Source organism: Fusarium mangiferae, assembly GCF_900044065.1.
Source record: "Fusarium mangiferae strain MRC7560 genome assembly, contig: FMAN_scaffold030, whole genome shotgun sequence".
NCBI lineage: Eukaryota > Fungi > Ascomycota > Sordariomycetes > Hypocreales > Nectriaceae > Fusarium > Fusarium mangiferae.
The window spans coordinates 62,505-79,928 of record NW_024573950.1 but is presented as its reverse complement, the minus strand read 5'-3'; the positions used below and the strand labels follow the sequence as shown (position 1 = coordinate 79,928).

The 17,424-nt window shown below is 47.7% G+C and overlaps 4 protein-coding genes across 4 annotated transcripts; 2 read left to right on the top strand and 2 right to left on the bottom strand.

Annotated features, from left to right (window-relative positions):
* Window positions 1-1,098: 1,098 nt before the first annotated feature.
* Window positions 1,099-2,063, bottom strand: FMAN_15416 (uncharacterized protein; the record flags this gene model as incomplete). Its single annotated transcript, XM_041826137.1, has 2 exons — window positions 1,099-1,914; window positions 2,052-2,063. 2 exons carry the CDS (start codon window positions 2,061-2,063, stop codon window positions 1,099-1,101), a joined length of 828 nt encoding a protein of 275 aa, XP_041691448.1.
* A 3,450-nt stretch (window positions 2,064-5,513) lies between these two features.
* On the bottom strand, window positions 5,514-8,051 carry FMAN_15415 (uncharacterized protein; the record flags this gene model as incomplete). Its single annotated transcript, XM_041826136.1, has 1 exon — window positions 5,514-8,051. The coding sequence occupies one exon, from the start codon at window positions 8,049-8,051 to the stop codon at window positions 5,514-5,516; it is 2,538 nt and encodes an 845-aa protein (XP_041691447.1).
* Window positions 8,052-11,967: 3,916 nt separating this feature from the next.
* FMAN_15414 (uncharacterized protein) lies at window positions 11,968-13,479 on the top strand (the record flags this gene model as incomplete). Its single annotated transcript, XM_041826135.1, has 1 exon — window positions 11,968-13,479. One exon carries the CDS (start codon window positions 11,968-11,970, stop codon window positions 13,477-13,479), a length of 1,512 nt encoding a protein of 503 aa, XP_041691446.1.
* Window positions 13,480-14,638: 1,159 nt separating this feature from the next.
* On the top strand, window positions 14,639-15,277 carry FMAN_15413 (uncharacterized protein; the record flags this gene model as incomplete). The annotated part of the gene is made up of 1 exon (XM_041826134.1): window positions 14,639-15,277. One exon carries the CDS (start codon window positions 14,639-14,641, stop codon window positions 15,275-15,277), a length of 639 nt encoding a protein of 212 aa, XP_041691445.1.
* Between the last annotated feature and the right edge of the window lie 2,147 nt (window positions 15,278-17,424).

Sequence of the window (17,424 nt, the reverse complement as noted above, 5' to 3'; positions counted from 1 at the left end):
AAGCTTTGCATTGCCAATTCGATTGGCTGCCTTCCTCGCCCTCACCTCTTCATCCATGGCCTGACGTACTGCTCCGACTGGCGATTTGTCTCCGTCGTCTTGGTCAGACTAGCTACTGCCCTAATTGCTTCCAACCCTTTCGTAACGAGATACAATGTGATTACCACATCGTCTGAGGGGGGAAAGGTTTGAGTTGCGGGAGAAGCTCGTCAGGCCTAAAAAATACTCACTCTTCAACTGACATACAACGCTAGACCCAAATGTGCTCTATTGTTTTCCCTGGCACAATTTCTTATCTGTCAGTTTGCCTACACGCATGTCAGGAGTGACTGGGATGGAGTTTCTGGGAATACAGAGACTGTTTCGCGCACATAACTTATGAAGATTCGACATGATCATTATTGACCCTGGTCAGTTCTTCTATTTCATGATCGAGGGTAACCGTTAGAGGTGAGAGCAGGCAGAAGTGGTATTAGGATTGCAGGTTGTTTGGTCTGTACCGCTGCATCTCTGTTTTATGCTGCAGCCGTTCACTTCCAGTATTTTGTCCTCCAGGCCTCATTTGGCATCATCATTGCTGTCGTTCTTCCGCCGGCACATCCCCAGCCAGCTCATACTGGATAAACACGTCTAGTGTGAGAGCCTTCCGGTCGTTGCCAACGACCGGCATCCAATCACACCTTTCCGTCCGAAAACAACGAGGGGCTTCGATCATTGGCTCGATTTTACCTGTTTGCATGTTTTCAAAGTCGAAGGACAGTAGACGTTTTTTGTGATACCTTTGCAGCCTCACGAAAAGGCCGGCCACAGCTCTAGTGTGATCATCGAGCCTGTACTTGCAGAGGCAGTAGCGGTGAACCCCGCGTGATAAGACAGACTAGTTCTTCCACGTACCGTAGTCCACAAAGTCCAAGATCCGGTTGTGTAGATCCGGGGGGAGAATGCCTGCCGTTTTAGATGTTGGCGGCGGCGTGCAGCAACTTCATAATAAGCTCCTCGCGCCGACACTAAACTTCCATTTTGTCCTTGAGCTCTGGTCGTTCACGCGGATGTGTGCTCACGCAATACGCTGCCTGCAAAGGCGACAGAGGAATAGCTTTAAAATTTAGCTTCTGCAAAAGCGGCTTTGAAAAGTGAGAAAACAACGATCTGAAGGTTGACACGGCCCTGTTCGACGCCGTAGGTAACAGCCTCCGTGATAGCTTTGCCGTCAACTATCAGTGAGAGGCTAACAAGCACATCCTCATGCCAATATATCGTTTCCGAGTGCGACACACCCGGAAGCTCGTCCGGTCGACGAGACATAGAGCCAAACTCGAGCAATGAAGCGTGATCACCAGCCCAGTCTTGGTCGAGCCATCCCGATGACATGTGGAGGTGGTTAGAGTTGCATCCTACCCAATAGCAAGAACGAGGGTCAAACGGCTGGTCGGGGAAATAAAAGAAGCTAGCCTGGCCGGACGCGATTGAGACGAGGGTAAAGGCTACTTGAAGGAAAGGAAACAAGGCTGGGCTCCATCCTCTGCCAAATCTAACGATGTCGTCTTTATGTTCGATAAGCGTCTCAGCGAGAACATGCCTGAGAAACGCAATTGGGGCTTGCTCCATGTCCCTTTTTAGAACTACAGTGGCAAAATTGTATCCTATCATTCTGTCCGGCGTAGGAAGCTCTAGAGCTGATGAAGCTATATATTCTTCGGGAAAAACGTCGAGGGAGATGGTCGGCTTATACGGGTAGATGCTGTCCGCAATGGCGCGAAGCCACAGGTTGTTTCGTAGTATATTGCCCAATTTCCAATGGATACTGTTGTTAATGGTGAGAATCTCGAGGTCGAGATTGATGATGTAGATGTACTCGGCGTCGTAGTGACCCAGCCGTGGAAGCTCAGAAGGAAGCGTGAATAAGTCATCATACTGAGAATGATCAGGTTCGAGTCCGTCGCGAGTCTCGTAGACCTATTCTTCAAGCGCCTGTTCTCTCGCCGCATATTTCTTTCTGGTCTGCAAATAGTTAGCGCATCACGAGGTGCGGTTTGTTGTTCACGGCATACTATGGTACCCATCGCCATCTGCGGGGATCGCTGCGACTATTTTGGCGCCAAGGCCCTCAAAATATCCGTCATATTGGTGGTAGTAGCGCCTACAGAAGCGCACTATTTCGAGTCCTCGAGTCATAAGTAGTGTGGTCGAAAATTTAACGTATCGTTGGCTTCTTTCGTCGAACCACGGTTGGAGAAGGACTCCAAGCGACAACAGACGTGACACCGGAGAGATAAAGCCAAACAGAAATTTCTACTTAGTGTAATGATTCTTCTGACATCATGGGTGCTTGATTATTCTCACAAAATTCTGTTGGTTATGTGCAATCCACTCTCACGCATCCCCCCAGTCTAGCCTAGTTGTTTCGCACTCATATCCCGCCTGTGGGCGAGGTCGTGTCGCGCAGTGTGCGGCTTTTGTCTCCAATTTTGTTCTTGCTATTTAATGATTTTTCGAGCCCAGTGCACTCAGAGCATGCCACGAAAACTAGGTATCCACAGACGATGGCGACCTTAGCTGAGCAATGATGCAGCCCGTATAAACGGAGCCCAGGAACACACAGCAACAGCTTCCGAACAAAACAGATGCCAAACAAACCTACAGATCGGACAGACTTGTCCACTGTCGTCCCCCAATACGAGGTGACAAGGTATTGGATACCCTTCGTTAATTGATAATGTCTGAGGAAACCGCGTGGAGGCTCTCATACTCAGTAATGCGACATCTTGAGACAAGTGAAGTATCACACTACATGGCGTTTATTGTTGCCTGCTGCTGTCGCCATCGCCAGCAACGATACATAGATTGTGAATGAATACATGGCCACAAAGGAATCTGGCTGAAGGCAATAAGAATAGAAAGAAATGAATCGTGATGAAATTGAATAGCTTTTGGGGTGTAAAGAGAAGTCATCACATAGACAAAGCCGACAGCTGGGGAGACTGTAGGTATCCTCGTCGCGAAGCATGGTGTTGCGTTGGCATGAAGGAACGAAGCAAAGATTCCTGGAAGTAACAACGAGTGTATGAGAAGACGGAGGAAAAGGAGACGGAAAGTCTAGGTTGCTTAGACAGGGAGCAAGCAGTCTGGACCATAGATAGTGAATGACGATAAAAACGAGATGCGCGTTTGCACGACACACGAATGGGCTGTTCGCCAAGTAAGGGGTAACGCTGTCCTATAGTCAATCCGGGGCGGGTCCTGGCTACAAGTTTCGCTATTTTCTGCTGCTCAGCCTCATATTGGCACGCGGCCTTGATGCAGCTCAGGTTTTGCAGAGCAGGTTATCGCTATAGAGAAATGGTGCGGAATCTATCGACAAGAGTGTGTGGACGTTGCTTGGTTGACTCGCAGGCGGCATTCGAGCAATTTTTAGCATAGAATGTCTGCTGATTTGTCTGGATACACATGCTAATTCCTCATATATGTCTTAATTCTTCTGCCGTCTGGTCTTTTGTGCTGGAATTCGTCTCAAAGACGATGCGTGATACCTGTGGTTCGAAAATCGATACCCGCACACTCCACACTGAACCAGACGAAGGAATGACACCTTTGATGTGCGCAGTGATTCTTGGGCTGAGAGGTGTGTAGAAGTTCTATTAGAACATGGAGCACACCGCCATGCTATTGGGCCTTCATACCAGTCCCCCTTGTACCATGCAGTTACTCGGGACTTCGTAGACGTGGCCAGGCTGTTACTAGACGAGCTGTTGTCACTACAGAGATTGAGGAGGATGTTCGGTTACAAGAAATGGCTCAAGTTCTCCAAGGATACCAGAAATTTCAGATAATTAAGGATAGCTCAGATACATCACAAAAGTATTTATATCATATAAAAATAATTTAATACAATTGTTATCTTTTGCTTAAAACTGCTTTCTATTAATTACTTAAGTATTAAGTTATTTACTTCTTTATATTAATTTCTAACTTTTAATTTGTTTTCTCTAAGTGCATGTATTCTTCTTCCCATCTATCACTTATTTATAATTATACCTATCTTCACCATGGAGAGTCTTCTCCTTGAACTTATTATAGAGATCTCTTAGGCTTTAATGTCCATACCTGACTTAAAAGGCATTCGTTTATGCCGCTTCAGCTGCCTTGTTCCACCACGTTCAAGCAGTCAATACTGCTAAGTGTCTTGAGCAGCTTTGTAACTCCCAGAACTACAATACGAGTCCTATCTCTGCAGCCAGGCACCTAAGTCTCTATCATGGCACTTGGCCACACCCTGGATCTTTTGACGAGTGGAAAACTCACCCCCAAGCTATCAGCCATGATGACTTATACAAATAAGCGGAGATAGAGGCCTTTGTTGCTTACAGGCGTTTCGCCACTCAAGAAGCGCCCCGGGTCTTTGACTCTGATGTCAGCGGACTGGCCATGATCTTGGAAATGTTTCCTAGCCTGACTACCCTGACCTTATCACATGTGTATACATGGCGATGGGGAAAGTTGAAGAGTGCATACTACAATCAACTTTGCCAAAAGACACGGTGTGTCCCTTCTTCAAAGCCAGAGTAGAGGACCTTGCATGCAGGCTATTGCCAAGTGTACTTCGCTTCCCCCAGATAACCAGTTTGAATATTCCCAGCACGCTCGACATACAGAACAATGGATGGCTCGTTGCTAACGAGAATATTGTGTCTCTAAACGTCAGGAATTTGGTGGTACGCGGTTATGAGCACGACGAAGTGCAACAATTTCTACGATCGTTCCCAAATCTATGGTAACTTGTTTTAGGTACCGAGTCTGGAGGACAAGCCAGTAGCCAGAGAATAGACCTACGGCGTTTGAAATGGCCAACACTTCGTCGCGCCCACTTTCGCCATCTCTGGACTTCGGAAAATGAGTTGATCGAATTTGTCTGTCAACACCAGCTGCAGCAACTGGCATTACGCAATGTGAAACTGTTCAGTGGCACTTGGAAATCCTTTTTCGACCGTGTTGCGCGTCTTTTTCATCAAACGCTTCAGTCAGCGGTCTGCATAAAGACAAGCGGTGGTCGCATCAGTCTACGTGAAGCTGCAAGATCACACAAGCGCTGGCCTAACAGTGATGCCAGTTCTTTGCCTACGCGAGTGTATTTAGTGTTCGGCAAGTGTAATCAGGACCCAGTGTATAGTTTGGACGAGCGCGACTTTTGGCTAGCAGAATATTGAAATAACGAAAGAAAAATATTTATTACTACTGGGCTAAAGTGTAGGGTAGCCATAAGGCATATGCTGAGTCAGAAAAAGCTGCAGCTTATTCTGACTAAGCCATTGACTAGTCACGTGCCTTCATTTCCGGTGACCTGCTTAAGTAACTCATCGATGTCTTCTGAGTCCAGGTCCAGCTCGTTCTCTTCCCATAGGAATCCACCAGAATTCACGCTGCCACAAACTCGTGCCTCAAAGGTCTTTCCTGCTTCACATAGGTTCCTCATATACTTATCATCAAGTAGACTGCAGAATGCAGTCGCCTCGTCGTTAAATTTTTCGCAATAGAGATCGGTCCAGTCTTTTTTTTTTCAACCCAAAAGGATTTTTTGAGTCCAAGAAGATAAAGGGGAGCAATCCATCGTGTGATTGACAGATACGATTCCATTTCCTGCCCTCTTGAATGTGCCTTATCAACCAACTCACCAGCACATTATGCTTAATTGCGAGAGTTGCAAGATAGCCTGCATTATGGGCCTTGTCTAAAGGCCCCTTTTTCGTATCAGCTTCATGAGCTAGTTTGCATTGATTAAGACGAAGTTCGAACTTTGACAAATTTGCTTTGCCCTCAAAGAATTTCACTAATTGCACTGACTGGTTCAGCTTATCTTGACTCTTGTCGATATGGACGGGGACCCCTTCATTCTTCCAATCCTTCACCAGAGTAATGAACTGTTGTATGGCCGCTGTGCTACGGACAGCAGCGACTCGCTTGTATACATTCAACTCTGCGGCCGAGGGATGCTCGCGGTCGATTTGGATTGGACGATAACGTATCCCTTTCAGGCCTTGCTCGATCTCGATTAATCCCCGATGGGCTGCGGTATAGGTTCGTGTCTTCTTTGGAGCGACTTGGGAGAGTTGCTGATGTGCTTTTCGTTTGTTGGTTTGGACCAATTCCTGCACGGAGGCAGTGGTTTGCCCATATTTTTTCCCAACAACATACATGCCATCGTCGGTACACGTAGTGATCTTGCTAAAGTCAATTTCCTCCCCAGGTGGTATGTAGTTAATCGAATGAGCGGCGCAATGTCCAAAATTGATAATCGCATGCGGCTGTCCCGGTAAGGTGTAGAAGGCTTCACCACATCCAACGGCCGCAACATTATAACGTATGCCCGCCTTGTCAAGTCTGGAGGGAGCGAGGAGAAGACATTGGTGTGAAACAAACAGGTCGCATTCGTTACAGTCCCATTTTGCTTTGACAAATGCATTGAACTTAGCTATGTGATCTTCTTCAATCACCAGCCAAAGTTTATACCCGGTTCCGAAGTAGACCTCATTATAGGATCGGAATGTGATGAAATCTTCCCTATGTATACGGTTTCCGGAACCATGACCACCAATATGGTGATACGGGACGTGTAGGTCCTTAAGTTCAGGGTTTCCCGTAATCTCAGGTCCAGGATCCAAACGCTCTTCAGGAAGAATATCGAGATTGCCAATATAATACGGAATATCTTCTCGAGGAGGATCTGAGGCATACTTCTCAAAGATTGCCACGATTTCCGGAATTGTTGGCCGCTGACATTGGGTAGTGAACCCCTCCCAGTGGATTGGAGGTCGACGATCCGGGACGTAAATATTTGCGTAGCCCATGCCTTTTGGACCTGGCACATACTGAGTGCTCGTGGTCTGCCACCTTTCATCAGTCGTCTTGACCATCTCCTTCATGTGGGCCAAGTCAACATTTCTGCGAGGAACAGAGAAGTGCTGGTGTTCACCTTCACGTTCCATCTCGGCAAGTTTGGGGACGAGCCTTTTCATATCAGCCGGCGTGAGAACTGTTGTCGGAGGAAGCGAGGAGCGTGTCCCGTTGGGCGGCGTGGACTGTATCGCTGGTGGTGTGCTGGCGGTATCGCTTCGTTCGCCAGGTGGGCCGGCAGAGGGAGACTCTGTCTGTTGGCCGCTGGAGCGTTGCTCATCTCCACTCCCTGGCGACTGATGCTGCTCTGCGGCCGCGGCCAGGATATCCATGGCTGATTCCATGCCTTGAGTGAGATCATCGGCATGAGAATCATTGGGCCTCATATCGCTGTTCACCGGGGGGCTGGCGAGCCGGTCGTCGTGCAGCTCAGCTTCAGTCTGTGCCGTAGGACTTTGTGGCTCAGAGGAACTGGCCCTTTCACTGACCTCAGGACTCTGAGTTGGCTGGCCAGTTCTGTCGTCAGTGACCGGACTCGGCGCGTCAGGGGAGCTGGGTTTGTCGCCAGTCGCGGGGTCCTGTCCCGAGCCAGAGTCAGCGATTCTTTTGAGGCCTCCAAGGTCAGGCTGCCGTTTCTGCACGTTATCTCCTGTGTCATCGACGTCCAACATGGCCTCATCCCCGTCAGCAGACCGACCAGAGCTCTCCGGCCATGTGATGTGAGTCGCAACGGAACCGGCTGGTGACGTGTCTATGGCCATGGAGGCAGCTGATGATTCAGTCCCAACCGAGTGGCTCCTTGCGAAGGATCTCCCCTCTCGCCTTGTATTCAGGTCGGCTCTTGCGCTTCGGTTGGTTGGGCTCGAAGTGACTGCGCGACGGTCGTTGATATCGTTGCCTCCCTCCTTGGGTGAGTCAGACAGACTGTTGGCCGAGGCTAAATCGCTCCCCGTCATGATCACATCCTCTGAGTCCACGGGCTGTGGATCATCAAATGTCTGTGCAGGCTGTTCGTTGCTGGGAAGCATGAGATTCTGGGCTTGGGCGTGGGCATCTTCAGCCTGCAATGTCAGTGTCTGTAACTGGTCACCCAAACCATCCATGCCACTCAAGACTGTCGCCAGTAGCTCAGCGGCCGGATTCTCGAGTTGCTGGGAACCCATTTGCCGCGTCGTTTGAGTGGCTTTATCGCGAACCATGCCATGTAGTGTACTGAAGCTTGACGAAAGGTCCCGTGCTTTTGTGACGAGTGAGTCAAGTTCTGAGATGAGAGGATTGTGTGTGGACATAGTGTTGCTGCGAAAGTTGGTGCGGGGCGGATGCGACAGTGCTTTCATGGCTGGTCTTTGAGACTCGAGCATCACGCTACTTATGTATCCATTGCTTGCGGCTGGGAGAGCCGAGCGCGCAGGGATGCTCGGGCCAGCTTGTAGGCACGGTGCTGGGTTATCACCCAACTGATAAGATTACCCCGCATCATGCAGCCCGCCACGGCGTTGAGGCGGTGCTACGTCAAGCCACTCTCAAGCGCCGACTTCCTGGGAAGTCACAATCTGGTGCACCTCTCGAATTTTCGTTGACTATTTTTATATGGCTCATCTAACAACGCGCACCTTTGTTATTTCGTTTTTTTTTATTATGTTCTTCAGCTCTGTTTTGGACCTCGAGACAAGTCATTACAACATTCTGATCTGCCTCCATTAAATCAGCCTGGGGTTCGCTGCTACTTATTGTCACGCTCTTTGCATCCCGTTCGCTCTCTTGAGTGTCGTGTCAGGTTGGTATGTTCTCTGCGTCCCGACTGGCGTCCATTAAATCAGGTTCGGGTTCGCTGCTAATCGTTGTCACGCTCTCTGTATCCTTTTCGTCATCTTGACCGAATTCTGCCAATTTCTCTACAATTGGACTGCCATCTCCATTATTTGTTATAGAATAACATGGAGAGCCATCAGAGCTGTCAGCATTGTGTAGACATAGTGGAAGAGAGAGTCTTACTGGGTGCTGAACCCATGTTGGTGGAGTGAAACTTGTTGAAAGCGAACCTTATACAACAAAATTTCTCGGTACGGTAGCGCCTCATATAACGTTCATCTCTCTAACTTTCACCGCCAGAGCCTCGTTCTGAAGGGTGATGTGGCTGCAGGATTTGATTCAGAGGCCGCAGATCAAGGGCCTGTATGTCCATACAACTGCATCAAGAACACCATGGTCTTGCCGCCAGCTACTACATTACATGGAGTTTTGGCGACAGATTGAATCACGCCTGGAGTGAGAGTCGAAAATGACAGACAGGAGACTCGTGGCGAACAGCAAGTATAAGGCAACAACTAAGATTATGGTCCGCCCTACTGTCCAGGGTGCACTCGCTATGTACCGGGGGTCGTCTCCATTCCCTTCAAGAAACATGGCTCGCGGCTTACCCAGAGCCTCATTTGAAATCAGGCACTGCAGCCGCATCACTCAGCTTTAGGGGTCCCAGAAGTTAGGTTACAGCAATAAACAATTGCTTTCTTTCTTGCCATTATCAATGGACACGTTCATGTCACGAGTCTCTTGGCTCTTCAATCTCAATCTAAGATCTCTAGATATAAGCAAGACTCCATGTCCTTTTTATTTCTGAATGATCTCGTGGTAATAAACAATTGCATCCTGTCTGCCCATTATAAGTCGAGATGACCATGACTTAATTGACTTCAAATACTTCCATAACCTCAAAGACACATCAATCTCGTGTTCAGATATGTTAACGATAAAAATGTCCTCTGAAACGTTGTGATATGGTTTTAAAGTAAAGGGATCCCTGAAGTCCCTACTCTTTCCTTCGAAAATTGTCCCTTGATTTATTAGAAATGTTCGATGGGAGACGGGCGCGATGAGAGAGACTCACCATGGAGTTCAAGGAAGTCATGAAGGACATTACGGTTTTCTTGGTTTAGGATACAATAGTCGCTCATCTTAGTGGAAATTGACTTGGCTTTGATTTGAGGGATATTGCATACCAACCGTGGTTTTATAATCTTCACTGTCGTTAAAATACATGGCGGAGATGGCCTGTTGAACTTCACAGTAACTCACTACTTGAACATGGCTTCCCTTAACCGAACCTTGCTACAACTTCAGCACGATCCATTCAGGGGTCCTCGACTTTGCAGCTGCTTCCCCTGTTTGTTTTGCTTCACCGCAAGAATTCCGTCTGATCTCTGGCAAGTACTATCATCGTGCAACTACATGAGATGAAGGGGTGTGTAAGTTTCAGCCCGGGCTTTGTGCTGTTGACTCGACCAACAACGGCTGAGCAAGCAGGGGCATGGACGGGCTTCTAGGGTGTTGGTAGGCCGGGCATTCAGGAGTTGAGCTCTGTCACAAATACTGGCCATCCCCCGCCTCGATGCTCACTTCATCTTACCTTCCTATCAACTTTTACCAACTTTCAGCATCAGACACAATGGGAAGCACAGAAGACTCCATGGACCTTTCTTTTGATACTCCATCACCTTTCATTACTCCCCTCAATTCTCTACAGCATGATAGCCTATCGCCTCCGTTGACTCCCGTCCTCAAACATGCCCGTACTTGTCTATCAACTCCATCTCCCTTCTGTCTCCAGTCAGACGATACCTCGTTCGGTGAACTGGAACAGCTCGAAATCCTCAACCAACCTGACCAACCTTTGTTTCATCGAACTTCTTCTACTGCCAACTGTTTAATCGAAGATGCCGTCATCGTACTCGCGCTGGCCACCATGGACCAAATACTCTCTCCGCAGAAACAGATCTTCTCTATGATAGAAGAGAGCAGAAGTCAGCCGCTATCTATGTTTATTCTGGACAAACTCTATCAGCTTCGATCAAAGCTACACTTGCTAGATTAGTATCTACCGGGGGAAACTTAGATGTTCAAGGGATATGTGAACGAGCTGTACGATGTGTATAGACAACGCAACAAGGTCCCAGTTATTAGTTTCTGCACTGAAATCTCTCCTCACCCTCACTCTGCTGTACTAGCACGATTGAAATCCAGAGGGCCGGATATTGGAGCCATAAACTATCATGGTCTCAAGATGTTAGAGTTTGCTATTATCCTCAGATCCTTTCTTGGTAGGATGGGGCGCTTGATTGATCCTAATAATATTCGCACTGAGGAGCATATGTTTCTAATTGGGACAGTGGTAGCAAATGGAGATTTGGAAGCCTTTATTCATTCCCTGAGACCTCTTGACGAACGATGACAGCCTTGTCATGTCGTCGGAGCCTAGTGTCTTGTATAGGGGTGCGATTTCAGAAGTCCTCTCGTTGCAGGAGATTATCTTTCCTTTCTCATATAATAATCCTACTTTACTCTTTCAGTATTACTAGAGCTTAATTGATTCTACCGTTCGTACAATGACCTAAATAGCATTATTTGACTGCTGGTCTGCCCGCGCAGAACTGAGTACTCGAGACTAAATCTTCGGTATGCCTGACTATGAGACAAAAAACGAGACGGCATGTCTTGCTAGATAACTGTCCAGAGTGAGTTCGCCAATGAATGGCAAGTCTTGATACCCCGAGGTCTTGTTCACCGCAAGCACCGCGCCCAAGCTACCCCCCAAGTTACGACACGACGTTCAAATGGATGTGTACTTCGCACAGACCAATTGTATTTATGCACCCATTGATCATTGCCCCTGCAGCTCTTTTATGGGACAAGGCAGTATTGCCCATGAAGACTGGCCCCGGCGTCGACAAGGGCGAGGCGCTGACAGGGGACGATCCATACCATTAACAACAGGGGACTAAGCGAGCAAGGGCGTGGATCGACGAGAGGGGGCGTGCAAGTGCTCTCGATTTAGTGGTTTTTTATCATCTGCAACCCAGAAGCCTTGCCTCGTCATCTCGGACGACGGCATGCTTGCTTGTCCCAGGTTTCAGCTGCTCTAGAACAGAACAGGAAAGAATCGTCTGCCTGTCAAGTTATCGGTTAACTAATTGACGAAAGTTCTGTCGCAAATACTGGCCGCTCCCCGCTTCTTGTCCTTTTCATATCTTCTCTCTTGCACGGCCAAGCAGCAACTCCTTACCAGATTCAATCCTCAGAGTCATGTCAATTGTTAAGGGCACTTCAACTCTTGAACCCTCAGAGGCTCAGAGTGAACACGAGCTGCAGATACTTGCTATCAACTTTCTTTCACTCAAGTTCAAATTGTGTTACAATCGTCAGAGTGTCCGACCACTATATTCCTCGACACTTCAATCGATGAAGAAGTCGACGCTTCGCGATTTTGTTGCCAATATTCGGGATGACATCTACTCGGACATGAAAGCTCGCCCACAAAACCGAGAAACTTCGAATCATGAACTTTCTCTTAACTTCAGCGAACTTTCTCAGGAACGGCGATGTCCTCAAAACACTCGATTCGAGAAGATGTATTTTGAGCAGCAAGCAAAGGGAAATCACAAGGCTGAGGGGGTTCTTCGTGAACTGAATCAGTCTCTCAACCTTCAGGTTGACGACTACTCGACCGACCTACCACTTCAGCTCATCGCTGCCACTGGCATTCATCTATCTCAACATTGCCGAGTCCTTTACTTCGACATGAACAGCTCGCTTCCCAGAGACTGCTGGCTGATTTGGGACCGCCTTGAAAGACTCAAAGGTGCCCTGGATGCCGATACCTCTCCGCAAAGCCGGTGGTCAGACCTATCGCCGCGTATCGGTCAGCCTCCATCCTGCCCCCCTCCAGGTTCGCCACTGGCACTTCCTCCTACCCCTCCTCAGTCACCTCCCCAACAACAAATGAGCAAGTTCTTGAGCTCCATGCAGAGAATTGAAGAGAAAGTGCTCGATATTCACCTTGGCCAAACCAAGCAGCCTGCTGTCTTAGTGCAGAACGATATAGGCTATGGTGGCATTATCCTTTCGCTAGCTTGTCTCCGACGGCTTCTTCTTCCGGATGAAACCATTACAACTCTGATTGAAGAGAGCAAGCAAGAATCCATGCTCATGTTCATCCTGAGGCAAATCCACAATCTTCGCCAATTGCTTGGGCTTCCACCCATGGGAGTGGATAGCAGCGTCATGAACCTGCAGGATTATACCATCGAGATCTACAATCGCTACTGCGAGATCCATGGCGATATTATCCCTATCATGTGTCTACCCGAGAGAGAAGACAGTTTGCCTTTTATCCTAGCATGCTTAGATCAACGGACTCCCGCCAGCTTAGGGCTAGCCAATCGGTGGAAAGTCATGAGCACGGAGCTAGCTATTATTTTTGGCTTCTTTCTCGGCTGTGAAAAACGCTATGCCTTTCCACTTCATGCTCAGAAGAATATTCTTCTCATCGGGACCGGAATCGCCCGTGGGATGTATCAACGCCCTAGTCCTGCAAATGCACCGACATACCAAGCTTCAACAATGCAGCACCCTACTCAACAATCCCTTGAATCCGACACGGGCTCATGTGTGGACATGGAAGACCACTATCAGCAATCTTGGGATGCCCAAAGCGAGCTAGAGAGTGATGTCAATGCGGACGCTCAAAGTCCATCTTCAACTCTGTTGCCCGTGAAGCTCTCATCTCCTGGTCTTAGATCCTACTCACAACACTAACCACGCAAACCCAGATGATTTGCTCTTGTTGTTCTGACTTTCCACTCTTTTAGTCCAAGTTACTTAAAAGCGAACACTCTTTAATTAATTTCTCACTTATACATTAAATAAAACTCATTCTCTTAGAGTGTTTCTTCATAAATTGTCTAAAATCTACCCGCTGTTCCACGCCCCGTAGTATGTTCCCTCGTGATATCCTAGATATGCCCAGCATTCATTACACGACCAGTATGCCCCAATGACAATACTTTGATCCTCCTTCTGAATCAATTTCCAGCCAGATTTTTGTTCTAGTTCCAGCAGACTATGCTTTACTACACAGAGAGCATGCTTTCTATCAACAGTAAAGGTATCCTTGATGACGGTACCGTCTGTATGCTGGAGAAACCTTTGCTCTACTGATACATGTTAGGGCTTGCTGATGCCAAGTTTGCAACTGATGTTACCTAGCTGTGCAAAAAGTATGTCAATAATTACAGGTTCCTCTGGCGACGTGAGTGATGTCATTATTTTGAGCCTTTGGGTAATGAAAGATGATTTAAGAAGTTCGGGGGTACTTGCACAATAGTCTGAAATCTTGGAGCCAACGTGAGATTGATGAGAGGACTCAGCATAAATCCCAGCTTTAAATATTATGTCTCTGTGGGAAGAGGAGAGAGAGACATGTAAGTGCTTGGCGCCGTCCGTTCACGACTCATGCGTAGAGGGTCGGCATAGGTGCAGCCTGCAGTATGTATCGCCGGACCATCCAGTGGGGGGAGGGTCAATGGCCTGAGTGATAGTGCTGGCAGCTCCACTATAGGCTGTAGGGTTGTAAGCAACAAAGCGTGGATGGGTGTGCGGTCCAAGGGGGCGTGTGATTACCCTTGCTTTAGTGCTCCTTTCTAAACTGTAACTCAGAAGGCCTTTATCGTCATCTCGGACGACATGGCTACTTATTCTACGTCCCGTTGTTTTAGGACTAGATGGGAAAGTTTTACCTATTGGGTGAGGCCTTGGCTGACAGGTCAGTGAAGCATCTGTCACAAGTACTGGCCATCCCCACCCTTACTCTTCCCTTTTACCTTCCTGCATCTTTCGTCTTTCTCACCAAGTGTCCTCCCACCTCGATCTTTGCTTTGTCTCTACCAAAATCTACAAGTTTCAAGTCTCGAACAAAATGACGGTCACTTTTACCGCTCCTCTTGTGTTCAGAACCCAGATATATCGACACCTTGACCAACTCATACTGCAACAAGAGCAATTCAGGCAAGAGCTCCAACAGGTTCGCAGCCTGGTTGATCAGCCCGCTCCTCCGTCAGAGTATAACTATGCTGGCTATATTCACATTTTGTTTTCATTAGCAAATACTCAACGATTGCTTTGTCCAGATACAGATCTCTCGATTTTCATCAAGAACAGCAAATGCGCGCGTCCCTCCTATTTTATCGTTAGGAATATCCAGAGGCTTCGCGCACACTTCCGATTGCCTTACATCACCGACGACGAGGTAAAAAAGAATCTCGAGCGCTATACCAACGAGAATTACGTTCAGATGGCACTGTCTATTAGAGGTGTGCCGTCGCAAGTACGTCTTTTCTCTGTTCTCGAAACCATCGGCTACTCTGGTATCAAAGAAACGGAGTTGGCTATTATCATCGGTTACGAAATGGGCGCAGCAGGTTACTGTGTTCACCCAGATTTCGCTCGTACTGAGGAGCAGTTATTTCGACTCGGCATGACATGCATTTCAGTCACCGTTGAAGCTCGGTTGCGTCATCTCCTCGCTGGAGACCCCCCTACACCTGTTCGAAATTAGACGTGGAAATGGAGATCACATCTGCAATGGTTAGGCTCTCCTCATATCTCCAGATTGCTCCCTTCACTCCTTGCTATGTAGAGCACTTGTTTGAATGTATAAAGAAGCTCCCCGTAATAATACCGAATTTGCTTGTTGCCTCTGCCATTATCACCAGATATTTGACTTCGTCTCTTCCAGGAGAAGTGAGACGAGTGGGAAGAGATCTCTATTTAGGAAGCTTGTTTACGCTCCTTCCACTCATAATGAAGCTCCCCGTTATCATACCCTAGGTACCAATTATGACTCTCCGCTGCCACAATGCATTGCCCTTCATCTACTTCATCGGAACTTCAAAATAGTTTGCTTTCTTGAAATTACACTGACTGAAATCTGCCAAATATTGAACTGTTCCCGGTACAATCCACACAAGTTGGTTCTCTGGGATCCAAGAGAACACATTCAAAGCTTGCCATTGCGGTGATACCTTTAGCACACGGCATTTGTCTTGGTCTATCCCTGCGTACTCTATTACACTGGTGAGCATTTTCTAAAACAGTGGGAAATATGACCTTACCAAGGAGTTTGAAGACAGGGTCAAGTACCACGGTATATTGGACATCCTGTGACCAGTCTTCGGGTCGGGGCAGCGCAGGTAGCATCGTTGGTGTTGCTCGATTCAATTTTGTGAAGACAGGAAGTTTGATGATGTTTTGTTTCTTGACATGGCATTGCAAGCTTTAAATACCCAATTGGGAGGCCTCAAAAGCCTAGCAGTCCGTGCAAGGTCGGCACAGATGCCGCTTGCAGTATGTGCACTCCCAGATGATCCAGTGGGGGCCTGAGTGACAGTGCTGGCAGAGCCACTGAACTAAAGTGTTGTCTGACTTGAGCATTCGGAACTCGTGTGCACAAGCGTTGGTCACTTTAGTATAGCTTATAATAGTTAGGCACACAAGTAGGTCACAGTCCGTGCACATCCAGATCATGCAGTGAGGGCTGGAGTTCCCCTGGACTGTAGTGTACTGGTGTTTGTGATCGCAAAAGTTGGGCATGTTGAGGTGAGTTGCTGCGGTTCTGTTATAGCTATTCCGGTTTGGAATTGTAGAGGATACAATAGTAAATACATAATGATTCAAGACATAAGAGATAATGGGGACCTTAAATATTTCTCTGACTGGAATAACCACAAGTCATCCACTAAGGGCAACCCATGGGTCATTTATGCCCCCCGACCCGTCCGGGGGATCCACAGGAATCAGTCTTGTTGGTAAACCCATCTTTACAAGTGAACGGCTAGCCCCTCCCAGCAAGCACGGTTCATCAACTATAATTCCTGTAAGTATGATTTTACTGGCACCCTTAACGGCAACAACATCTGTTCCTAAAGTCCCGATATCACCGAACTCATTCGTTGCCTTGTTAAATCCCCTAATTGTAAAATCAAGACAGGAATAGAGATTATAGGTGCAGTGGTTCTCGGAGTCTTGTATCTCAGCATGGCCATAAGTAATGTTTCTGTTTTTGGTCCAGGCTTGAGGATTATGCACCATAAAGTAAATGTGGTAAACCTTCCATGGGCTTAGTTCAGTGATATTTGCTTCTTGATATTGTTAGTACATATCACCCCGGATGCGTATATTACATACCGTCTAGCTGCTTTCTGGTCTTCTTTAATACAAAATAAACATGATAAACCAAGGCCGCCATGGCAATCAAGGAAGATAGCAAGGCTGCAGTACAAATGGATAGCGCGAGAACGGCTCCTCTCATGATGGTCTAGGTCTTGGTGGAGGCTTTGGACAACCTGTTGTGTCGTATGCGCCGCGACCCGAGTATTGCTGGGTCTCAGAAGAGATCATGAAGTGGCTGTTCGGAAAGGGAGGCTGAGCGCTTTGCGAACCAGTGTCGGTGAGGCCTGCAAGTAGTTGCCTCGCCGGGTTGCACATTCCTTTAAGTATTGATATGCTCTACAGGTTCAAGGATGATATGCTTGCTTCTTTCAGTTCTGAACTCTTAACACATGCAATATTCCTGGGTGGGTGACAGCACCAACAGCGATTGAAGCGATCGCTTCTTAAACACACGCCCCCATTATAGCGCCGGAATGTGTGGCAGCAGCCCCGAGCGGAGATGGGCACAAGGGGCATCCAGGTTCTTAGCGCATA